General features: G+C 36.1%; 1 protein-coding gene across 1 annotated transcript in view; it reads right to left on the bottom strand.

Annotated features, from left to right (window-relative positions):
* AKAP9 (A-kinase anchoring protein 9) overlaps positions 1 to 26901 on the bottom strand; it is a 121197-nt gene that overhangs the window by 24349 nt on the left and 69947 nt on the right. Inside the window, exons 22-30 of the mRNA XM_082498872.1 lie at positions 19404 to 19615; positions 13835 to 13997; positions 8919 to 9131; positions 6257 to 6489; positions 4390 to 4509; positions 1388 to 1564; positions 1155 to 1259; positions 569 to 721; positions 121 to 300 (exon numbers count right to left, since the gene is read on the bottom strand). Of these exons, the coding sequence (XP_082354998.1) occupies positions 121 to 300; positions 569 to 721; positions 1155 to 1259; positions 1388 to 1564; positions 4390 to 4509; positions 6257 to 6489; positions 8919 to 9131; positions 13835 to 13997; positions 19404 to 19615 (1556 nt within the window). The remainder of the gene's footprint in view (positions 1 to 120; positions 301 to 568; positions 722 to 1154; positions 1260 to 1387; positions 1565 to 4389; positions 4510 to 6256; positions 6490 to 8918; positions 9132 to 13834; positions 13998 to 19403; positions 19616 to 26901) is intronic.

Genomic DNA, 26901 nt, shown 5'->3' with positions numbered 1-26901 from the left:
ATTTGCATTTTTAAATTAAGGTAGCAATAGAAGATAATGTAACTGGTGGAGGGTTTTTTTTTTTCTTTAAACAGCTAGCAACACAAAGTAGGACTTGGAAAAGATTTCAAAAGTATGTACTTTGTTGTCAGTTGTGACTTCAAGTTGCTGCTGCAGTTTTGCTATTTGTTCATGAAGATGATCTATTTCCTGCTCCTTTTCTTGCATGATGTGAGCGAGCCTCCCAGCCACTAAATGATGGTCCTTTACAGTGGCATCTTCAGATTTCTGGATAGCTAGTCCCAGTATTTCCATTTCATCCTACCAAAAAAAAAACCCCAAACCATGTTACAGTTGTACACAACATTTTCTGCATATTCTTTTATGAGTATTTAAGGCATAGGAATTAAAATAAACAATTTGCATGGAATGAGAAGTAATTATATAAGCTTTTCAGTATTTTGCAAGTTGAACTATGGAAAGCTTGAGAACGAGAAAGAGAAAGAATCTGGCATCTTGGCTCTTTTGAAGAATTTATTTCTGTGGAGGAGTGATAATAAAGCTCTAGGCTTCTCTGTTACATAATTACCTTAAATAATTTGTTTTCTTGTTCAAGTTCTTGCAAGTGTGTAGTGGACTCCTTTCGCTGAATTTCCAGTTGCATGTGCAATTGCTGAACTTCTTCATTTTTATTTTCTAGCTCTTCTCGAAACTGCTCCAGTTGTTCCTCTAGGTTTGTGACCTATGTTTCCAAAACAAATGGTGGAAAAGGATTAGACAGTCATACCAAAAATTAAATGTCATAATTTTCAAGTGCAATGTCTACAGTAAACTGGTTTGGTATGCACAAACAAAAGAATGTGTACTCAGCGACATTCTGAGTCCTTAAACTGAATGGAATTTTAAATCTCACTAAAAATCAGCTGAAATCACTATTAAGTTTTTCTTAATTGACTGAATTTTGATTCCAGAAACACTGTTGTAAGTCATATGCATTAGCATAGACAATAACAACAATTATCTTAGCTCACGAGAGAATTTCAAAGGGATTTGGACTGCTGTCTCTCTGATCTGTTAAAAAATTTCATCTGTATAGTTCATGAAACTTAACAGAAAGCAAAAACAGACAAAGCAAAATATAAGCGGAAACATGGAAAATGTCAAAGGTATTTTACCTCCTTTTCCTTTCTGTCCACAGCTTCTCGTTCAGCTTGCAGTTGTATTTCAAGAGGTAATTCTCCCTTCACTATGATGGTGCCAAACTGTTTCCTTTCCTCCACCTTTAAATGTACATTATAAATTAGTTACTTTATTTGCTTAATAATAAAGACATAAAAAAGATATACTGTTTTATTCTCAAGAAAATAAGAAAGGAGTAAATATGCTAAAATTTTAGACCAGGCAATACCTTTTGCAAGTTGTCTGCACTGATGATTAAGGCTTGTTCCAGTTCTCTTATCCTGCATTCTAGTTTCTCAATTTCTTCATTTCGTTCTTGTATATCTCTCTGAAGCTGCTCCTTAGAGAGCAAAAGCTCACTGCATTTGTCTGTTTTTTCTTTTAGATTATTTGTTAACTGCTCAACCTGGTGACAAGACGGCAAGAAGATAAGTATATTGTACTAGACTGGCAGAGTTTGCTAGCAATAGCAACAGCACTTATTTTTGACAGAGAAAAAATATCCCTCTTCTTTTTCTCATAATGAAACTCCTACTCTTCAGGTAAAACAGAACGTAAGGTTAGAATATTGTAGTGCTACATCCAACAAATAAAAACAGCATTTTTAAAGAAGTGATATGTTCTGTGCTATATCACCTACTCTCTAGAACTAACCTTGTCCTTCTGAAGCCTTCAGACTTTCTAGACAGTTGAAAGCAAGCAGCATGGCATCCCTATGCAGCCTACTAAAAAGATACCTTTAACATCTATGGATGGAATGTCTTGGCCCAAAGGTCAAGATGCTATTAGCGCCTTTGCGGAATATCAGAGTTCTAAAAATCTGTGACAAAATTATTCAAAATAAGCAGTTGATTAGTGACATACAGACACATCCTAAAACTCGCTGGGTCGTTAACATTGAAGAGAATCGCTATACTTCAATCTCGAGAAACAGGAAGTTTTGTTTTCTTGCTGGGTTTGTTAAACGGGACCAAACAGAAGTGATAGATGATCTAATTTCACGTTCTACAGGGGACAAAGTATCCAAAATAAAGCATTCTGAATCTCAGTAGTTTAGAATTTTGTGGCTCAGAAACAACATATTAAAAGAGTAACTGAAATAGTGAGATCGGAATGATCCCAGTTCTCACAGTATTTCAGAAATGATTAATCACAATTACAGATAAGAAGAACGTGTAACAAATCCATCGTATTAGGCCTGAGGCACAGAGTTAAGACCTGCGTTACACTAAGCAATCGAGCAAGAGACATGAAAAGTAATGTTTGTCCCACTCAAGAAACTGATTTCAGTATTTACAATTAGGAAGTTACGATGTAGCCAAAAGGTAGAAGACTCAAAGCATTTCAATAGATAGGAGAGAAGAGGACCAGAACATAAAGCTGACAGGATGGTATTATTGACGTTATCCATCCATGAGTAACATCAAAGCCTGAAGTGACCACAGAAAAGTCCTGAGAGAGAAATGGAAAAAGAAAAATCAAGTCTAGAGCAGCCCCTTTACGACAACCCTCCCTGGAATAAGTTGACAGAGTAAATTGAAACAACAGTAAAACAAGAAATGAAGTTATCAACAGAAAATGTTGACGGCATTCAGGCAAAGCAGCAGAGCATTTAAAAAACCGTGCAACTATGAAAAAGTAAAGCAGCTGTCTCAGAAAAGCATGAGAAATAATCATAAAATGTATATTTATGAAATATTCCAAGTAATATTGTGACATCAAAATATACTATATAGTAAGACTATGTGCCTTATTTGATAAAAATTAAACGTAAATCTAGTACAATACTGAAAATTCTGTCTATAAATGTATAACATTCAATACCACTCAGCTCTAAAATAGCTGCTACACCTGCAGTGCTTGTAGACATTATCTTTCTACCTACTGTAAAATTCTAATTGAAAATCTTCTAATACGATTTTTTTTTTTTTTAACTGTGAGATTTTGATCTAAGAATTCACACGCTACCCATGCCTCAAATTATAAACAGACACATAACAAAATGAACTCAAAATGAACATGCTGGATTCAGGAAAACTAATCATGCTAAAAAGTCTCCCCCATCTGTGGAATGTGCCGAGAGGAGAGGAGAGGAGTGCGCACACACTCTGCAATAAAAGGAGACAGATGCAGAATTGGTCCATATGCGTTGGTCAGCACACACCCAGCTAACTGCAAAAGATTCATTGTTCACAGAGGCTGATGACAGCCGCCTCACATAGCACTGACTGAATACTTTGACTGTAAGACGCCTTACAAACCTTGTTATGAAAATATATTTTAAAAGCCCATTAAATACACCTCTAAATCTGAGAATTACAAGTAAATAAATATTTTGGCAACTTACATTTCACATAGATCAATTTATGTCCTTTTCCTGTCTATGGTCCTAAACTATATAATATAGAATACTAAATATTGCTAATATTTAAGAACTGAATTACAGCAACTGGACTGCCTCAGTAAGAACTTTCATTTGAAAACTGCAGTGCAACCTAATAAGAACCTGAATACTGAAAATGAGGCAAGATAATCACGCAAAAATATCAGCCTTGCTCAAAATCCACGACACAAGAAACCCCACCAAAAATAAAATGCAATTTAATTGACTAACAGGTCATCAAACAAAACATGCAAAAGCTTCATAATATATAGCATTTGCACTGCTGCCACTTTTCGTGATTTTGCTGGGCCTACGAGTTTTCTGTGACTTCCTTGAGCTGCTGTTCTACGGTCACTAGATTTGTTGCAGTGGCGACAGACTTTCACTGGGGAGGTACAGGTGTACGCAGAGAGCGCTACTACATCTCAGATGCTAAACCTTGGTGAACTCAATTCCTGCAGTTGTGTGTACCCGTACTATAAAAGGGATGTCACAAACCAATGTAAGAACGTGTGAAATTGCTAAAGAAGTCCTGAATATTGCCACAGGCTTTTGAAAAGAGTGGATTTTCTAAATTCAGTTATATGAAAGAGCCTTCTTTGAAAGTTACGAAGTCTCCGTATGTCTACTACTAAAACCAAACAAACCACCAGCCTAAAAAACGCCTCAACACACAATTTCACCACTTTCCCCCAACACCTTAACTTTTACCTAGGTGGATTTACTTACTTTCCTGGCTTGTAAATGGATGCGGGTTAGGTACACCATAAAATAGCTTCATTACAATATCTTAACGGCCGTCAACTTGTCATTTATATTCATCGAGTATAAGTAATAAAATGTGTTACCTCTCTGGTTTGATGTTCATTGACAGGCTGAATCCTTTGTGGAATCTTAAGCTGTTGTTCCAGCTTCTGTATCTCCTGCTGAAAAACGTCTCTCTCGTGCTCTCGGTCAATTGCTTGCTCCTGAAAGTTAAGAAATTACATGAATGCACCATTTGATGTAAAAACTATTTAAATTAAGTATATTACTACTACTTATTCCTTTTAATGTGAGGCTGGTAACAGCATGTCCGTATTTTTAAGGTAGCAGAACCTCTTGCAATTACCATTAACAAAAACTTCTTTCATCATTTGGGGCAACAAATTTATCATTTTTTAATTAAAAAAAGAGGACAGCCTCTTCAGTCCAGTATTATTTCACAAAAATGACAGTTTAGTTTCTTCTGTTCCAGGTACACCACGCAAATGGTAATAAGCCAATACTTTATGATTTTCTTTCCTAATGTTTGACTTTGATATATGTAGCATAAACAGAAATTAAGAACAGAAATTAACTTTGTATTAATATTGATGTGGGGCCAACAGAAAAAAAAAATTACAAATTTTGCATTTCAGTTTCACTTTTGACCAGTTTCAGTCGTTATATCCCAGTCCGACAGTCGGGCAATACAGTTTTATATCAGAAATAACGTGCAACCGGTAGCATCCAGTGAAGCACCACTTTTAAATGCCACTTTGTTAAACAGACAAACCTAATCAGATGCATTAAAATACACTAGCTGAAGTATCTGATACAAAGAGGAATGCCTCTATCAACAAAATATTTTGCAGAAATTCAGGAAGCCAGAATAAAACATCAACATTTACAAGTTGCACATTTTAGAAACTCACCTGCTGTTTCAAGGAAACAGCAGAATTCTAATGCTGCTATTACAAACAGCTACTCATCCCAGTACTCTCCAGTTCATGCTACTGATAAACCCAAACCATAATGCATTTATTTTATGACTATGGGACTTGTAATAGGAATTACCTGAACCTTGTCCTATAATGACACACTAGTTTCAGTGAGAAAAATATTCTTGTAACTGTAGAATATGAAATAAAGCAAATCCATTTGTGCCAAGAAGTATCTTGAAAGATCTCTCCTTTAATACTGCGTTGTAATAGATTATGCAGAGAAGGTGCCACAGGGTGTTATATTTATTATGTAAAAAATTATTCCACCCTACTGCTGTCAGCTAGAGAGTTAATTGAGAAGGCACAGAAATAATAGTTTTCTTCCAACAGCAGCACAGGACACTTATTAGGAATAAAACAGAAAAAGAAGGCGGCGCGGAAGATAGTGTTTGCTGAAAATGGGGTAGAACCTAAAACAAAATTGCAGAGAGAGCCTGAGGCAGGACGAGGTTGGGTACAATAGAGGCAGCTGCCACTGTGCATGGGGATAAATACACATATAACTGACTGGAAGGAGTAGCTTAATATCTGGAGGTAGATTTTTTGGATACTATGAAGGAAGTCTATAAAAGAAACTTAGAGAAATTATGCTTTCAATTGCCAAGTACAAATAAAGCTGTCTACTTAATTCCCGCAGACTTTATTGAAAAAACATGGAAATTCCACAAACTGCTAAAAACAAAGATCACAAAAATGTATGTTTCCTCATTAATTTTGGAAGTTTCCCATTATCTTAAACATTTAAGAAGCCTATTAAGTTATACTTAGAAATACAGGGCAGTCTTAAGCATCTGAAACGAATTTTCAACTTTTAAAATGCTGATTAAATTCTTGGGCTGGAACCTATAACAGTATTACTATTGTGTGATTTTTTTATGTTTGCTCAAAATCTGAAAAAAACAGTATTTCCCACTGAACCAAACCTCAGTACAGGTGCCCACCCACGAAACCAGCCTTTTACCATACTTACATCCAGAAATTTTCTTGTTTTTTCAAGTTGCTTCTCCAAAGCCTGGTTTTGCTGCCTTAAGTCCATTAGTTCTGCATTTTTCTCTTGCTCTAGCTCTATGAAACGATTGACTTGTTCTTCCAAGTCTATTTCCAAGACTTTCACTTGCTTTTGAAGGTCATGATACTCTTTTTCAGCTTGACGCTGTACTTCAATTTTTTCTTTCATTAGCTTTTCTGTTTCCTCCAGCAATTCTGGTTATAATAAAAGCATCACACACTACTTTTAGATATGAATAGTTAGTAATGTTATGAAGCAAAACCACTCCCCAAGGTATCCATGCTGTACCCTGCAGAAGGATGTGAACTGGTTTGGGTTTTTACTATTTTTCTTTTTTGAAAATGTATTTTCTTCCGAGAAATAATCAAGATTACGACTAAAGCAAATTCATATAAAATCACTATCCTTTAGTGAGTCTTCAGAGGACTCTGAGTGAAGTTGTACCAAATCACTTCTCTGCTTAAGGTTCATATAAGTTTAAAGGTCTTTGTATAATTGAAAAGTGAAGAAAATGCATGTGTTCAAACTACAGCTAGAGTCAGCAGGTCAACCTAACCCTGAGGTTAACGAAGTACAGAAAACCCAACCCTCTTCTCATCCCCAGTGTCAGTAAAATCAATCCACTCCCAGTCTTCAGCATTTAATGTGATACATATAAACAATTTGAAAGAAATATTGAAAGATTTAGTGAGGTTGCCGGGCAGACAGAGAGGGAAATTACTGACCTGTAACTGGAGCTTTGTAAAAACAGTGTCTGCATGGATGCCCAATTTTGAGTCCTCGTGAAAAGGCTGGCAAGCATATATAGTAAAGCCCCAAACCACTCTATTAAGACTCAAGCCACAGCCCATTGAAGTACATATTAACTAACCGTACGGATCCCTTGAGGTAAAATCCAAACTGTAAAGCGCAATTTCATTTGAAGAATCTTTAAAACATGATTGATATTTAGACAGAAACAATACAATTTACTTTCACTATAGAAGAAAGATCCTTAAGGCACCATCATCTTACATCGTATTTAACCAATTCTCATTTCTAGGTAACCATTATATAGCAATATAATACAGAGTTTAGTTATCAGAATGAATGACTCAACTGTATTTGGAAATAAAAAGAAAAAAAAAAGGCTACAAAAATATCCCTCCAATACCATCTAAGTATCTGTAATTCATAGGTGAATAAGATGATGGTTATTCATGAATTTGCTTATTATGCTTAGAAATTTAAGAAATGTCGTTAGCGAAATGTAAAACTGAGCATGAAATACAACATCAAAGCTGCAGGCCAGTAAGAATTACAAGTAATGTCAGTAAGCCAAAAGCCCAATAATCCTGATTAACAATGTCAGTACGTGTAAGTCTTCCACCCAATTACAGATTGGCCATGCAACATACAAACACACCTGCTTGGGAAGCTGCATCGACTGCAGCATCTACTAGGCCTAGGAGAATAGAGAGAGAGAAAACAAAAAAAGAAGCAAAGTAATTCACATGCCAGCTATAGTTTTCTTGTGGTGCAACAATGTAAGAGAAAATGAAGCCAAAGATAGATGTGGCATTTAATGACAAAGTTGTTGAGATAACTTAGGGAACGTGGTAAGTTATTCTGGTATGCATGATATAAGTACCTACACGCAGTTGTTACACATGAAAATAACTTAAAAAATATTTAGAAACCTAAGACATATGACAAATAACTAAACTGGAGTCATAGACAAGGATCGTCTTTACTATAAAGTAGGAAACAACAGGTTGTTCTTAAAATTTCATTGTTACACAAAATGGACGCAGGAAATTGCAAATACTGAGATGTGTAACTTATAAAAACAGCAACATTATAAAATGCCATAAACTTTTAGAAGTTAAATAAAATACCAATTTCATCCTGCTATTTACAACGTAAGCACTGCAATCGTTGAAAGTTCAGTCCTTCTTAAACACCAGTTCTAATTTTCTTCCCCTCTCAAACATAAAATATTAATTTATTAGTTTAAGGAAGAATTAAAAGGTGTATTTACTTCATGAAGGTAAATACTTTTTTTTGAGTAAGCAATGTTAGAGTACATTGACATGGTATTTATCTGGAATTCACCATCAGTGCTGAAAGCTTTCACTACAGGTAGGTAACAGGCTTTCCTTATCATGCGACTTTTGTGGCATTCTTCCCCAAAAGACGAATTTTTTTAGAAAAGTCTATCTTCTGAAGCTAACATAAGTATGGCCATTGTGTGCAGTTCAATCATGTTCTGGTAGGTATGCTTGCCAGTCCCTCTAAAACTCAGTTTGGAAAGTATTTAGACCAGTATTTTTATCCACAGGTGCTAATTTCAAGATATTCCATCTCCAGCAGATTCTCAGAGGTATCAAACTTTTGCTGGTTTAAAGAACAATTGTGATTGCTCAACACTTCCAAAAATTCAGTCATTTTTTGCTTAGGTATCAAGAAAAGTTATCGTGCTAACATTAGGCATCAGGTATCAAAACATCACATTTTTACTAATGATTATCACATTTTTATTAATGATTACAGAGAGGGGGGGAAGAAACCTTCACCAAGATTACTTATTATTTTATTTGAAAGTATAAGAAAATCTCATAGAAAGATTGTGAGGAATACATACGCTGCTCTACTGGCCCCGCATCTGCTCTCATGGCGTCCTTCTGTCTGGAGAGTAACTCCTTTTCTTCCTGGATCTGCTGCTGTTCAGCCTCTAACTCCTGCAATTTGTTACCTGTACACAGTAGTTCTTGCTCAAGATGGTCAATTACATCTATTTTTTCCTGGAGTTGTTTTTCCAGAAATGCTTTTTCATCTGCGTAACCATCAACGAGGCCTGTAGAACACCGATTTTGGGGCAGATTTAACAGACAATAAAGAACAATTTGCATTTTTAGCATGAAGTCACCACAGTATTCTCACGTGCATGCACATGCATGTTTGGTACTCAGCACCTGACAACTTCTACTCCTGTCCAGGATATTCTTTCATGATGAACAAATCATAGGAAGGACAGCACAAGAACCAAATATAGCTCTTGATTTTTTTTTCCTCAGCTCAAGACTTCTGGAGCAAACAGGAACGCCAAAACCAAGGAAAAATAAGTGTGTAATAAACACTTGAGAAATAAGAAATTTCAAATAAATTCCGGTGCCAGGTGCCATTTTAGGTGCCTCAAGATATTTGTCTGACCTCAAACCACAGTTTGTTTAAGATCATGGGCCTCCTGTAGGTCAGGTATCAAATAGACCCCTCCAACATCATAAGGCACCAAAACTGGCCATGTTTACAGTGTCCATGTTTAGCACCTGAATCACTCCCCAAAGCCCTGTAACTGCTGACATATAAGAAACAATTTAATTTCTTTACTATTAATAAACAATTTTTAAAGCAGCACAGAACAATTAATGATCATTTTAACAGAGAATTTCGGACACTACCTTGAGAATATGCCTTGTATGCTTTTAAAAATTGCCTCACAGTGAGGTAGTTTACCTAGGGATCAGAGGGGGAGCTCTATTTTAGCTTTATGAATGATATTACGGCTGTAAGAAATGGCACCATCTTGGAATGACGCAGAGTGAGCACAAGGCCAAAGACTTAGGAAAAAACAGTGAATTTCCTTGAGGGCTGTACAAACTAAGATCCTGTAACGGTATTGGCTTCAGCAGATTCACATCAGTCCTTTCAGAAATGTCTGACCACAGAACACAAAAGACGTGTGTGTTTACTGAGTGACAGAAGGTACTAAACAGGTATCCCAGAGCTAAGGTGTGTTCTCTCATGTCTGATAGCAATGGTTCCAGAAGACAGACAGGACATCAGTCATACTATGTCTAAACTTTCTGTTGGACACCTCCCCCCCCCCCCCCCATCTCACATGTTTCTTCTTACTAAAGCGACAGAATTTTCAATATGAAAGTACTTTACCAATACAAACTTATAGTCTTGAGGCAGTATTGAAACGGATTTTACTCTGGCTTGAGAATATAGGAAAACTAAAGATATTTCCATTTGTTATCAATGCAGACAAAGTAAAACCTCTGTGAGCACTTAGTTCCATATCAGAGGAAAACTATCAAGAAGGAAATTAAGTAGTAGTGGTCTTTGCATATACAGTCTGAGAAGCAGAAGTCTGGTCCCTCATAGACATCAATCACGTGCTGCTGACCAATTTTTTGATTAATGACTTTCCACAGAGAACACAGCCACATAGAGGAACTGGCTATTAAAACAAAAAATGCCGAACTAGAAACATCATCAACAGCATTTCAAAAATTTGAGACAATACAAATTCTAACAAATTCTAGTAGTTATTCCCACTGTATCAGATGCTGTTCACAAGTACTTAACAGACTGGAAGTTGGGAGGACATTCCCAGATTAAATGGAGTGCACAGACCCATCAAAAAGGTATGAACAATGAAGACGTCTGTTAAGATCATGTGTTGCAGTATTTACTCCTGCCTTTTTTTTTTTTTTTTTTTAAAAGATGTAATGAAATTTGTCAGAGTTCAGTGAACAAATTGGCATTAGCTTTTCTATCACGTTAGGTAAGTCCTATCTGACACCGCAAAAACACTAGAGGTTTGAAAATGTCTCAGCCGCAGCAGTTTTTGTGATAAGAAAGAAATGATCAAAAATGACACATTTTATCTCAAGAGAAGACAGAGTACCATCAGTTGTATAATGAACTAAGACATTGTTCTGCATACCTATCTAAGGAATTTGATAAGAGAATGTAGTTTGGCTTTGTCAGAGTGTGCTCACAACTCAGTTCAGTGAGCAGAAGAAATTAAGTAAAGAGTTCTACAGCATTTTTGTTTTGTTATACCAACACCAAAAAAAGAGGTGCCTGTCATTTAGAAGTGCATTAATTTCAGGAGTTCATAGAAAAAAAAAAAAGGGTGAAAAAGGATTTAATTAATTCGAGTTATAAAGTATTAAAGCAGTAAGAGGGACAAATTAGCTGAATTCCTGCAAAAGACTGAAGAATTAAATCTCCACATGTGACATAAATCTGCACCAAACTTAAAAGCTCAACTGTGCAATATATCTGTCAAGGGCTGAAACTAACATCAAATTCTGTCTCTCATATTCCAGAACGGTTCGTGAACCAAATCAACACACCCAGTCTGTCAGCTCTTATAAACTGACACTGCTACTGCTCTGATTAAAATTAAATTCCAGTTAAAATTTTTTGAAGATTGTTTCCACTTTAGATGCTTCCAAGTTTGTTTTTTTTTTCCCCAAAAAAAACATTATCAGATAAAATCCGGAGAGGGCAAAACATAGCTTCATTTTTTTCTAGCAAAAAATACATACTTGATTCATCAGTTATATCTCCAAACCAGGCTCTGGTAGAATACTTCAAGCATTTAATAAAATTTTACAAGTAAATTTTGCCTTCATTTACATATGGGCAACCCCATTATCTACAAACTGGTATCTAGCAAGAGTTTGCAGATTCTCTGCTGCTATTAGTTTGTCTGCATAAGCTAATTTTATAACAGAAGTGCATTGCTCAAGAGAAGCAGCCAGTTAATTTTAGATTTTTTGCTTGTCTGGTGGTAATAGAATAATAATAAAAATAAAAATATGAAAATAAGAAATGAATAATAAGCAGGTCTCGTGGGATATAATTTTAAAATACAGTTATGCATACTCTCTGCAATACAGTCCTGCACAAATGGAAATGTATTTATTGTAAATGAAAAGGCAAGCTCATAGTTCTTCTTAGTGGGGAACCTGACTAAGCCAAAAAAAAACAGACCCAAAAGGCAAAGCAACAGAGATAAGTTCACAATATTTTTTTTTAATAAATAAAATTAGTCTCTAGTATTATTTTTTTTAAATGCTACTTGTAGGATTAAACCTATGCAGACAGCTCTGACAGATAACAGATTCCTACCTTTAAATAAAACTAAATACTGAACTCCCTGTTTTGTCCTAATGTATTAGTCTATTTTACTTTATTATTGAAGATTTGTGAATAAAACTTCTATCAAGACAAAGATATTATCTTCCAAGGAGAGCAGCAACAGATGTAAAAGTCGCCTACGTTCTGAAAATCATAAATACTAAACAGTTTTGCAACTTAATCTGTGCAAAAATATAAATTCTTCAGGGATTTATATTTTGGTGGAAGACTTCATCTTTTTTACATGTTAAGATGTGTTCCATACAAGATTTTTTTTTACTCTTAATATTTAAAAAAAGTAATAATGCCGCTTTCAGATTTGAATCTATTCCCTCTGGAATCAATTTTCCTCCTTTCTAGTTTTGCTAAAGCTATTGAAATGCTGCAGCCAGTCGTGGTGCTGATGGCACACAACATTTAAGCTGTGTGAACTGACAGGTGACCAACTGTCCCTCGCACCATGTTTTAGAAACAGGGCTTCAAAACCTGCACTTCTTTTCAGGTTATGTGTGTCCCAGCTATTAATAGCACATGAACTATTAATCAGCTGTCTCTGTAAAAAGAAGGCGGCGGCTGGCAGGGTAGCATTCTCCGGGAATAACATTTGGCTATGAAACTAACTCTATGCTCCCACTTTGAAACAGGAGAAGTCTTCTGAGCTTCAGAACCAACCAAAATATCTTTCTGCTTACTACTACAGAGATCCTACCTATAAGGTAGAGGTGTTTTTTTGCATCTTTTCCAGATGCTAATTACAAACAGATAATGGGAGAAATGTTGGGTGGAAACAAAACATTCAGCTATTGAAACAATACAGCTACTTTTAAAAAACAAATTAAGCATCTGTCAGATTTGAACATATTTTCCTGATGTCAAAAAAGACTATTAGATTTCCCCTGTTGTACCACCCTACAATTTTTAATTGCTTCCTTAATGCAGTTGCAAATACACTTAAAAAGATCACTTCAAAAAGAGTGCAAATTGAAATGTATCACCACCATATCATCAAATGCAGAGTGAAAGTTCTATGTTTGTATCCATACTTGTGTGGAACTAAGTCGAGGTCAAGAAGCAGCAGGCACAAACTGAAATACTGGAAACTGCATTTCAACATAAAAAAAAATATATATATATAATTTTTTCTTTCCTCTCTTTGATGGTGGTCAAACACTGGAAGAGGCTGCCCAAAGAGGTTGTGGACATTCAAAACTTGACTGAACACAGTCCTGGGCAACCTGCTCTACCTGACCCTGATTTCAGGAAGGGGTTGGAACAGATGATCTCCAGAGGTGCCTTCCAGCCTCAACTATTTAGGATTCTATGACTCTAAGTTGTTAATATCTAAGCTTGTCTGCACAGACATGTTATGACAAAATAAATTAATTTTGAGGATAACAACACATATAAGTCAGACAATAATAAGTGAGACAAAGTTGGGAAACAGAATCACAGAGTGGTTGATGTTGGATAGGACCTCCGAAGGTCATCTGGTCCATAAGTAACCAGAAGGCTGATAACATTCTAAAATTTATGAAGACATTGATCTAATTTGCAATTTATTTACCCAATTAATAGGCAAGTGAGTGCAAAGTTCAACAACTCATCAAAAAAGCTACTCACCTTCAGCTTTACTAAGCTCCAAAGCCAACTGCTCTCTGGCTTTGCTTTCTTCATTAAGACGTTCTTGTAGTTCTTCCTGATACTTGATAAATTCTGTGGCCTCTTGTTGCTTTTTGAAGGACTCTCGCATGAGCTCTGTCTGAGTAATTTTAGCATGTTCAAGCTATCACAGGAAAAAATTAGAGAAGTTAGATAAACCAAGGTTTTCTGATAAATAACTATTCTATCATTCCTATTTAATTAACAGTTGCTTTACAGTGTGATGAGAAGTATCACATCACTGAACATTCGATAAGATCTTTACTGAACACACATTCGCAGACTACAATAGGAAGATCAACTCAGTACAAAAGTCTGAGCAAACAGGCTTTGTCAGTATAGTGAACTCAGCGAGCCACCTGCCTAAATCCGTGTCTTTGTTCCGGTAATTCCTGGTTTATGAGTTTACACTAGGTTCACCTTCATTGACATATGAGTTTTGTACTAAATATGAGTAAGCTATGACCCACCATACACTTAGAATGGCTAAAAAGCATTGCATAAAACTGGCAGAAGTTTTGATATAAATCGACACAAGTGGTGCTTCATATCTTTTTCTCCCTAAGATGAACATAAATGAGAACATCAGGACAACGTGAACTTTGCATACACCACACTTTTCAACCAACAAGGCAGTAAAGCAATGCTTCTTCCAACTGTGTCCACCTAACAGAATTATTAAGGAATTTTTTAATTCCTCTCTGCTTGTCTGATGGGTTAATATTTAATGTGTACTACCACAGATGTAGCGCAATCTCATTATGTCACTAACATAAACTGCTGGAAAACCAGGACTGAAATGCGTAAAATTGTATACTTACTGACCAGTTTAGACATACCCAAAGTGATCATTTCAACAAGAATTAAAGTTAGAATTACAAAAGCAAAATAGTAAAGAAGGAACATTACTCTAATGTTGGAAGTTTTGATAACACAAAATGTTCATCTAAGATAACAGCAAACTGGAGTCAATTACCAAGATCTCCATTTCTCAACCGTGCACATTTACAGATTACACCCGTGTCTTTGAGGAACACGAATATAAATTGTCAGAGCTGAACCAGGCATAAGTTCTTTGTGTGGCTTGCATTCAAAATAAGACAACTTATTTTGAATAAGAACAATGTCAGAAAAGGAAGTAACATATTTCCTGCTCCTCTCCTCTTTTTTTTTATTTTTCTTTTCCACTTTAGTATTATGGATATTGGCAGATATTTGTACGATAGTAACATCTGTGGCTTTGCTACAGTTTCTATAAACATGTTCTTTCTCTCAATTTCTTTAAAAACAAAAGCTTTATCACCATCTCACTAAGTTCAAGAGTATGATTAGCTTGCTTTAAAATCTGAGAAAAACGGGTTAGGAACATTTCATAGAACATTGCACACAAAATTATCCACTTATAAATAAAACTACACTTTAAAAAGAATGGCTGAATAATCAATACATTCTATTTTATAATTACTGAATTTAAATACTTGATTTCTTTTCTACAGCGTTCATTTGTAGATGGACATGATTAATGTGAACTATTTATTCTGAAGGGAGTTAAAGAAAGGTAGAAATACTGCAGATTAATACCTGCACTGATTTGAGATATTTAAAAATCACAGAGTATTCTTACTTTATTCTTATATTTAGAAGTGCTTAATGAAAGACCCATCTCAGATAAAAGGGAAGCATGATAGGTTTACTGTACATAGAAAACCATAAAAATGGCTTACTCAAATGCATCAAATGCTCCAGCTAAAACTAAGAATAAAAATTATTCTCCTGCTTTTTTCAGTAATAACAACCCAAGGTATTATTAAAAATATCACAGGGCAAAACCAAAAAGAAGCACAAACACGAACGTGATTTTTCAAGAAGAAAAATTTCTTCATGTGATCACTGGAAGCCATTAGCAAGCTGGTGCTAGTTAATGTTGCTAGTCAGTGCATGAAAGCTTTAAAGGAACAATTTTAACTGACTGCAGCCCCCCCCCCACCCCAATGTAAATTATTCACAGTGAGAAAAATGTAATGTAGTGCTTTAAAAAGAGATCTCAAATCTCTGTAATTCAACATATTTCTGTGTCTGTTAAATTTCTTTTGTTAGGAAGGAAGAGAGAGAACTGTGTAATTAAAGCTCTTTTAGTGCCCATTAAAAACTGTCTAGGAAAAAAGCCTGTCAGCAGTACATAATAACTTTAACAAGAGAGACAAGTTTATATCATTTTTCACTGCATACTCTTCTATTTAAGCTGGTTTAAAATACAATTTCTTGTAAAAACTTTTATACTTACTGAATAGGGAGGTGTAGGCAAGGAGATTTTAGAGACAACTTTTAAAATGTGCCCATTTCTTTTGTGGCTGAAGTGAAAAATTGATGTATTTACAACTACAGAATTATTCTCATCCAAGTGTTCAGTGAAAGGAAAAGGATATGGTAAAGGCACGCGAGACTCAACCTCGTATGTATCTTCTTCTTGGCCTTCAGTCCACAAAGCATTAAACAGATTAGATGCCCAGTAGGTGCGGTAAGAATCCATTCCAAAAAAATACCGCTGCTGCTGTCTTCTCAACCGTCACATGGGTGTTTTGCACTAGCTAGGCTGGTGCAAACAGGAAATTTCTAACAGGAATTTGTAACAGAACACGTACATTTAACAGTCTGAAGACACATGTCAGTACTGCTGGTGACAAACCTACTCAGAATCAGCAGAAAGCCTCAGATCCCATTCTCAAGCAGAGTAATTCAGGAGTGGATTAATCCAAAACAGAGAGGAGCGTGAAAACTTTGTATGGTGACTCCTAAAAATCCTTCTTACAGAAGTTTCACGTGAAAAAGCAACAGAAGTCTTCCGCTCGCAGCTGGCAGGTAACTTCCAAGACAAGGAAGCGTAATTTTGTTTTAGCTGCGCAGGCGCGCTGCAGCAGACAAGCAAGCTAGCAGAACAGAAACTAAAAATGCTTTTCCATCTCCGCTACGGCAAATGAAAGAGAAATACAGGTATGTCATTATTTGCCTTCATTCTTGTTCTTGGAGTTAATTCAACAGGAAGAACTTTCTCAAACTCTGCTAGTTTAAAGGTTTCCTGTTAGTATGTCCCAACCGAAAGAGTTCAGGGGAGTGGCCTGATTTATTTACCTATACATAACACCAGCAGGTGGAATTTGAATTAATACACCCACTATATGCCTTGCCTGAAAAGATTCAAACTGCACTTCAGGTCTGAAAGTGTGTGTTCAGACAGGTCTCAGATAGTTACTTTGAAGATTTCGCCAGGTTTCTCTCTCTTTTAAGTTTATTTTAAGAGATGGGTACATGTCTGTATGCACAACACAACTTATTAAGAGGAAAGGTTAAAATCTTTTCTGCCTGTAACTAGTTTTAGGTTATAAAATACTGCAGGGTAGAAAAAATATCCAGTTTCTGAATATTTAAAAATAGTTGTCAGGTCACCTGCAAACCCTTGGTATATGCAGGAACTGTATATAATCCACTAAGCACACAACAGACATCGCAAAGCAGACAAGCTTGAACACTTGCAAAGTGCCTCTACAGAACAGCCAGAAAAGATGTCAATATTTACACTTAATACTGTGAGAAAATGTATAAACAGATTAACATTTTATTAACTTAAAAAACAAACAAACAAACCAGATATGACCATCAGGGATAAATTCATATTTGTATAATCCGTATTAATGAAAAAATATGTGTGTGTATGCGTTTGAGCCAAAGCCTAACTCTGTTGCTGGTATTGGCAAGGTCTCAGCTACAAAGCTATGAACGGAGAATAAACTTTCTTGATCAATTGGCAATAAATAAAAATAAGCTGCTTAGAACACACTGAGTACTTTCATCGGTATTATGAAAAGTAAATAGTTACTGCAAAAATATCAGTCACAAAAATAAAGTAATTTAGGGCCACGTATAAAACTACTGCATTTAAAAATCCGCAGTGAAATCTTTAGAAAAAAAGAACACCAAGTGGAATAAGTAATCGACAATACTTTTATAACCATAGCACGAATTCTTAATTACTGAAAAACTTTGAAGTTGTTTTTCTTTGTCTGTATCATCTGCTCTTTAAATGCAAGATTTCCTCTAAATGCCCAACTACTTTTTTTTTTTTTTTTTTTTTTTAAGAATTCCATGTATTGGAGTATCTGTGTATCCTTTTTCGTTATTATGTAATGCGAGGCCTTAAGCTGAAAAAAGACCTCAAAAAGCCAAACATCTCTTTTTAATTGAACTCATGCTCAAACAGAAGAGAGCTGTTGCAGGATGAGTTTGTGAATAAACACAATGCAGAAACTGATTTACACCAGATCATTTGCTTTAGTGAGCCAGAGTGGGGTTCGCTGAATTCGTATTTAAATTACTTTTAACTTTAGTTTAGTCACAAATTCATCTTCTAGATTTTTCTTTTTTTAAAAAGAAGAAAAGAGTATAGCTTAAATTTTGAAGTATTTTTCAAAAGCAACAAATACTCAAGTGTTTAAAAATTTTAAAGTACTGACAGCTGAATTTTCATGTTACTTTTATCATCACAGATTTTTTTCTCCTTTATTTCCAGTAGTTATGATTTACACATTTTACACCTAGAGACAAGAAAGCAATGACTTTTTAAGTAATATCATTACTAAGTTAACTAATAGATGGGTCTGTAGCATAAAACACAGTGTCCTTTGAATTCTAGTCTCAAACAGACTAAAGACCTGACTCTAAAGACTGAGTTCTTCAAGAGAGCTTAAAAAGTTACAGTGAGCCACGGAGTACTTACTTTGTACCTTCAAATTGAGATGTACGTAATCTAGAAGCAAAGCACATGATATAAGCAGTGTGATTTGAACTGACTGAGTTCAGTTCAAATAGTACCTAGCTCCCGTTTCAATTAGCAGGGAAGCACTCCAGAAAGCAACTGTCATCCCACCACGCAAAGTACCCTGACAGCAAACAGAAAGCAGTGTACCCAGACGCTGCCTCTTTTTTGGAGGCTATTCATGAATGGCATACCTCATGTAAATACTGAAGAGCTGGAGTGCAGACTCCTTTTCTGATACGTGGATATGTGCTTAACTGGCCATGTTTAAATCTGAGTTGAATGAGAGCTCCACCTTTTTGGCCAGTCAACTGACTGTAATGGTTGTCAAGAGAACTGGGCACAGTTCCCCTTAATCCTCCCTCTTCACAAGGGCCAGCTCAATGTGCCCTGACACCTCTTGTCTCATCGCTGGATCGCAGTAGAATGCAGATGACCCGTATGAGCAATGAAAGAGTGCCCTAGATTAACAAACGTGCCCAAATTCAGGCTTCCTCTGCAGTCCAAAGCAGATTTCTAACATGTATCTAAATTCTTCAGTGAAGTCATGCCGGAGCAGACTTTTTGAGGCGTAGGTACCTGAAATATTGTTTCAGCTTTCAAAATGAGCCTATAGGTTTTAGGCTTATAGAAACACATTCATGAGAAAAATAAAGAAAAAATAAAAATAAAAAAATCGAGACACAAAATTCAAAATGCTTCACTATGAGATCACCCTACCTGATTCGAAGTTTCATTGATAGCTTCCAGAAGCTTTTCAACAGCTGCCTGTAGTCGAGAACTAATATTCAGAATGAGTTCTTCATTTTCAGGATCTATTTCCACTCCACTTTCTGCAAGATGTTGGCTCAGCAGTCCTTCATCCGTTGCTCCTGCCCACATGTTAATTTCATCACCTCCCATGCTACCACCATGATATGAGGAACAGGACTCTGGAAAAACAAAGAGTTACCTTTTCACACAGATTCTTAGCACTTCAAAACATGAAAAACTCTACATCTGAGTTACGATTAGAAAGACAAGTCACAAACGGATTAAAATATTTGTATTGGTCACAAAGACAGAAAGGGAAATATTGCAAACTAAAATTTACACAAACAAGATCCACAATGTATTAACTAAAAACAAGCAGAAGGGAAACAGAAAAGGAGATACTAACAGAGAATAAATATTTCAGACGTCCTTTCAGGATGCTTTTGGGCTCTGATGCTCACCTTCAAACCTTTGTTACTATCAGTAACCCTTACTACTTTGAATAACTTGCAAGATCGCCTTTAAAATACGACTGGGTAAAAAAAAACCCAGACTGTCAGTCCCTGTTTCACCAGCTATTTCAGTCAGCTATTCCCAGCTATGTCACTCTGATTAACACAAAACTGTTCAAGTTAGTGATTCAAAAGCGCAGACTCAAGCGAGTAAAGGGAAAGACACGCACGTAATTCAGACAACTTCTCAGGACAAAGACTAGAATACAGAACATCAACATTCAGCATTATTATTAATGAACTGAAAATTGATTAAAATGGGTAGCTGAACAAATCAAGTACACTGCAGGGGGACTGCAACTGTCCCTACAGACGGGCCACCTGGCACCCGCCGACTTCTCCATCGCCCTGAGGTCTGATTCAGTTTAAGGGCATTATCCATTCTGTCTGAAAAGCAGGAGACACAAAATTTGCCTATGGTATTAAACCGATAGCAATTCAGCTAGAAAACACTAAATTTGCCATATTTAGAATTCAGGGCTGTATTTAAGCAAGACAAGTGAAAGCGAACTCCTGAGATGTTTTAAAGTCATACTTTCAGTATGAAATAACAATGCAGTAGCACGTCACAACGGATTGTTGATACCGTGTTTTAAAACAAGAAGTGTTATGTCATTAGGCTGTTAGATTTGAAATGTCAGAAATAAATGCTATTGTGGAAAGTTTTGTAAAATGAAAGTTTATTTTAATGAAGCATATTTCTGAAATAAGATTTAAAATAATAAGTTTTGGGGTGTGTGGTTATTTTTAAAACAACTAGATATTGGTTTTGCTTAAGGTTTTCTCAAAGAATACCTTATTTCGGGGAAATAGCAGTATGACTAAATGAGCTAAGGATAGTCAATACCTGTTTAGCAATAAAGTTGCAATACTGGGTTATCTTTGAATTTAACTTCCTGGTTACTCCATGAATTGTGATTGCTGAACTGGAACAGTTTGTTCAGTTACAGAAATTGAAATGAAATTATAATAGGTCAATTTTACAAATTGCCCTTAAAAATGCAGTTAGTACTCTTGTTGAATACAATTTCCTTATACTTGCTCTTGCCTCTTAACTAGGTATGCAAATAACATTGGAAATATGAGTCCTCTTGTTGATGTTGTTTGAAGCTAGCAAGAAAGTCAGATTCTAGTTTTCAGGTTTGTTTTTATTTTGTCTTTTTTTTCTAACAAGCTGAAACATGATTAACCACCTGGTTTACTTACTAAACTTGTATACCTGCAAACATTCTGATAATAATATCTACGCATTTATTTCGTTATGGATGCAGCTGTACACATGACCCATATACAACAAACTAACCTACAGCAATTTTAATTTAGAATGGGTTTGCTTTGTTTACTTTTATCTTATACTTGCTAAGATTTTTTAAATAGAGATGTATTTAGTGATTCTTTTTTTCTAGTTATATAACATCACTGTTTCATATCTCCTTTTAGATATGTGGGACATAATGTTACAAACTCTTTTCACACTCCAAAGGGAAAAAACAGAAGCACACTATATGCATGAATGGAATGAATAACCAGATGAATAGAATATACATTCACATGGCACCTTTCATCTACACAGGATTTCAAAGCACTTTCGAGTATTGCACTTCGGAACTTCAGTCACAAACTACTGTTGTGGAGTCACCCTAGCAGTGGCTGGCAGTTCTCTTCTGCCAGCACACTAAATATTTGCAATGGGTTTGCCTAGCATAAAGGCTTTCCCGTAACATCCTAATAATCCACCCCCCTGCAGTGTAAGGCGGGCTGCAAAATGAACAATTTCATATTTTTTATTCAATAGCATTCTGATTTCTCACCACCCAAATTCGGGTTGGCTCTGGGTGTCTCAAAATATCAAAAGTGATGCAGAAGCTTTAATATCCTCAGAGTAGAAAGGACCTTCATTTAAGATGGACATCCAGCAGCATAAATATTTTCAAATGCTGTGCCAAAGTATTGGTTGAAGACTGAGTCGAAGGAAAACATATTCCCTACGGAGCCACCGACACACTTACTGCAGCACCTGATGCTCTTTGGAGGCCACCCATCTTAAGTACTGACCAGGTAAGACCCTGCTTAGCTTCAGAGATCTCACAAAATAAAAGCCCACAGTACAGAAGCACAGCTATAAACAAGATAAAACAATGACATATTAGTTATTGCACAATCTAATTCTTTCTTGATGGAGTACAAATCATCTACGTAATGTTCCTGTTTTCCTTCTCAGGCTTAACCCATAACTCATGTTCTATAACCCTTACGTTTTAGTTAAATAATTTACTTGAGAGGTACAGTTGAATTGTGCAATGATGAGTGTATGTCAAATACAAACATAAATATTACACAAAATAACTGCATAAATATGCAGTCTGTTGCAAAAATCATCTGAACTTCTGGCTGTCGGGAAACTTTTAGAGAAAAACTTAAAAACCTCGATGCCTGCTCAGAATGTAATTTTTAAAAGCCAGCTCCGGAATATGCCTCTTACGTTAATAATATCACTAATATTACTTCTTGCCAGTGACCAGAACAGTAAAATTTGGCCTCCAAGAACTCATGACAGGACTTTAAACTCCTATTTTCCTTATGTCAGTTCTTTTGTAACTTGCTTCCATTTCTTCTGGATAAATACAAAATAAATCAATGTTAAAATAGAATTTATATATATATGAAAAATCTCAGAACAAAACAAAACATAATTTACCTGAAATATAACTATAAAAAATGCAAATACAAATGGTTGGACTTGATGATCTTAAAGGTCCCTTCCAACCTCACTGATTCTATGATTCTATGATTCTAAATGATAAAAGTAGAAGCCCATGTTACAATTTCTACAAAAGGGCACTTAAGAACAGAAGTTCACATTAAATGTCTTCCTAACTGCAAAGTGAAAATCTCCGCATCCTTTTCCCCTGAAAATGGTCTTAGTACACAGGATATTAGTACAGCATCTTTCCAGAAGATTTTCAGTAGCAGAAGCAAGAAACAGAAATGTTGTCAAGTCTTATTAACCACTCCTGGCAGTTGAATGCCTAACTCCCATTTTACTAATCCTGATAATGCTGTTCAACCTCTCACCCCAGTAGAACTAAAACCACATTCTCTGTCCCACAATTTTATTTTTCAGTCAACAAAAAATAATAAATAGAATATAACTGGCCCAAGTAAAAATGTCTTCTCCTTGTGTTAACTCTCTCCTTGTAACAAAAAAAAAAAAAACAACCAAAAACAAACCCAAACAAACCAACAAAGGTTCGTATTGTTTCCTTTGCCATGAAGCTTCCAGTTCAGCACGTCAGCTGTCATGGCCCACTAAATCTTAAGAAAAGTGCTTAATTATACAGTCCTTACTCAGAAGTTTCAGATAGATAAGTTGTTTATGAGCTACCAACTGACATTTATGAAGCAATACATATTTTGCACCATGTAGAGATAGTATCTTGGTTTACTCCTGGGATTCCACTGAGGAATTAAGGTTAGGGGTTACAAGCTGAAAACAAAAAAATCCATTTAATGGCGGTTCCGTGTATAAAGCTATTCACTACCTTGTTCCTTGTACACCATTTGGAAACAAGTAGCTCAGAAAGTAGGTAATAGGGTTTACCGTTCAAGGAATACCATAACCACATAGGCTTCTCCAGAGCCCCCTGCATTACTGCAGTCCCTCTACCCAAGGTACAACATCTGAGGGAGGAGAACAGCAAGGCCTGCTGGCTCTGTCACAGTGATTCCCGGCCCAAATCTCCAGAAGTAATTAACTCACAGGATTACTTTGGACAAATGCTGTTCACTTCCAACGATACGCTTTATGACTGAAATTTGAACTTTACTCGCTCTGCTAGAAATAAAGTCCTGCGTTAGCTAATAACCTCGGCAGGGTCCCAGATAAACCTCTATAGGCTCTATAAATCAGGTTGTGGTTATAAGTATGTGACCTTAATGATTCAGCTTTTTAAAATGCTGAAACTCAGCAAAAAAATGTAAGCTGAGTTTTGCTTGTCAATAAATATGGATTATGTTCAGAAGCTCAGAGAGAATTCACTTTGTTAAACACATTATTTTTTCTATCTTCTTATTAGATTGGTACAAATTTATTTCTATCTGTTTGGCTAGGTATTACAAAACGCAATAACATGCGCAGGTTAAAATATAGAAGTAGTGTCTCCCTATTTCTTATTTCCAGAAAACAATGGGGGAAAAAAATTTAAAAGCTTATGACCTCTCAGGCCGTTCAGTGGAAGTATAGGAAAGGAGTAATAGTCCTGTTGCTGAAAACACTAATAGGATTTCTCATCTAATTCCACTTGAAGAAGGATCAAATACTTCAGCTGATGGAACAGCATGACTGCTACTATGGCTGGCTGACCCCAGTGGCAGAACTATGTACGCAGCAAAGATGCTGTTGTATCACTTGGAAAGGAAAAAAAAAAAAAAAAAAAAAGAGAACTGTGAATACAGCCTCAGAGATACATTACAAACTATATGTTCATCCATTATAGCCACTGTAAGCCTGGGTCGTCTTTAATCCTCACTCTTTTCTTTGGTTTCTCCTCCTTTCATAATTATTTCTGAATGTAGGGAAACATGCAAAAAAAGAATACTGGAATAAAGAACTGGTATGAGGACAGCTCAAATACCGCTCCGTATCAAAGAGGGGCATTACAATAACAGACACATTGATTTGTTACAGAATAGTGAAGCCTTACATGCCTCTTCAAAACACACTAACAGCAAAAACAAGAGTTGAAACAGTCAACCTTCATCACTAGCAGAATGGAATAGAGTTTCCTTCTATTTAAGAGAGTATTCTTTCATCAGAAGGCTTCACAAGAAATTAACAATTAATTCCAATTACAGGGCCCGTTGTGCATTTAGGCAGTAGTATTACGACAGCCAGGCATGACTCTATATTGCACCCACCCAAAATACTAAATAAAGGTACTTTATAAACTGTGTCTTTCTACATATATGTAACACAAGTAGTCCATATTAAGAATTGTTCATGACAATAATTAGTGACAAATACAAGTACACGCATTGCTGTGCGGGAGCGGGCAGAAAGCAAAGGCACGTGTTGTACGTTGCACATGCCTGTGCGAAGCAAGCGCATAAGAGCAATGAAGGGCAACAACCACGTATTAACGCTTTTTACATGTTGTTCTGTATTTATTATCTGAGAAAAGGGAGAGACATTCTCAGCAAATGAGAACGAGGGAGAAAAGCAACAGTGTGTGTTCTCTGAGTAGGCATGGCATAACTGCGAACTAGGTGCGGTGAACGCACGAGGTAATACCACAACACATGTAACACTGACAACCTGCGATCACTGCCTTCGGAACCAGAACAGGTTTTTATTTCTTCGGGCAATGTACGTTGTGAAAATGCTTTTTACACACCTCAAACTATATGATGCGAACACAAAGAATATAAAAAAATATTTATAAAGTGCTGGTTTTAATATAGAAAACTTATTTAAAATACAGTTTACATAAAATTTAAGACTACCTCAGAGTACAAAAGGAGGTGGTGGTAAATTTTGAGCCTAGTCACTGCTCCTTTTAACATTTGGCTAGGAGGCTGTGTGGAAAATAGTTGCCAGTGGTTGAAGATGCTTTTAAATGCTTTAACATACACAAACTCTATTCATTTCCCACCCCAAAGTATAGTGCAAGAATATTTCATTTTGAAAGAAGTGATTCCTTCAATTAGAGCAGCAGATGTTCTCAATCTTTAACGTATCCTGAACAACTATCAAAAATTAAGGCCAGAATTTCAGTTATCCAACTTAAAAATTCAGGGGAAAAGGCAAAGCCTCAAAAGCCTGAGTTTTCAAAAAATAACTTTCCTCACAATTAAATACAGTGAAATGCACAGAAAACAAGTTAGGAGGTTTTTTAATGAAACAGCAGTACGAGCGTAAAAGTGCTGTTAAGCTGAAAAATTCAAGAATTCCTAGACTGCAGCTGTACACATTTCACCACAGATAACTTTTTGAGTAATCAAATGAGAGAGATGTCACTGTGCTACAAAGTCATACATCCTTTCTTAATTTGCCCAAGGCTAATTGTGACCTATATTTAAAGCCAGAGAGAATCAATAATATTTAATAATCTACATTTTGAATGAAAGAGGTAAAGTTCATCTTCGTTTACCATTCGTATTATTACTCTGTAGTAGATGCTTTCTTAATACTGAAATGTAGCATTTGACTTCCAGTTTTTTTTTCTCATTCACTGTAGTTAAAATTCCAGGCAAATCCAGATGTATAATGTGTTTCAGGCTGAACTGATCTGTTGTACGTTGACTCCCCGTAAGATTCAGGATGAATATACACAACCTTAATGGCACCTAAATGGCAATATAATAGAGTGCCTATTCTTGCCCAAAAGAGAAACGGACAGAAGCTATCCTAGTACAACCAGAAGAAATTAAACAAAGCCTGGGAGAGTTCTTAGACACTGGTAAGCAATTAACTGCAATGTTAAAATGCTCCTTTAGGCTTGTGCCAACTAGCACTCCTCCAAACAGCTGATGGGCAAGTCTTGGCAGTTAGAAAGTTCCTGGAACTGTTTCCAAAAGGCTATTTGCATGCAACCACCCTCTTTAGAAGGCTAAGGAAGTCCACAAGCATATATATACAGGCTGTCCCATGCCAGCTGGGCACAGTGACCAGTAACATCCCTAGGCACCACCAGTAGAGATACAGCCTTTGACACCATTTCCCATTCCCCATACATACAGAGGAAGGTGTAAAGTCGGTGGAAGATGCCAAGGAGCTACGTTTCATTCTCTTTGTCTCCTTCCACAGTAATACATTTGGGTTTGTATTTCTCAATCGTTTTCCCATTCTGTTGCAGGCTTTACAACAGGATCCTAGATATGACTGGGAACTGGCTTGGGGCATGACCCAGACAACTCCTGAAATGTTGTCTCTTAAGCAGAGATGTCACGAGTAT

Source organism: Vanellus vanellus (assembly GCF_965231255.1).
Source record: "Vanellus vanellus genome assembly, chromosome: 2".
In the NCBI taxonomy this organism is placed as follows: Eukaryota; Metazoa; Chordata; class Aves; order Charadriiformes; family Charadriidae; genus Vanellus; species Vanellus vanellus.
This window is presented reverse-complemented; position numbering and strand designations above follow the sequence as displayed.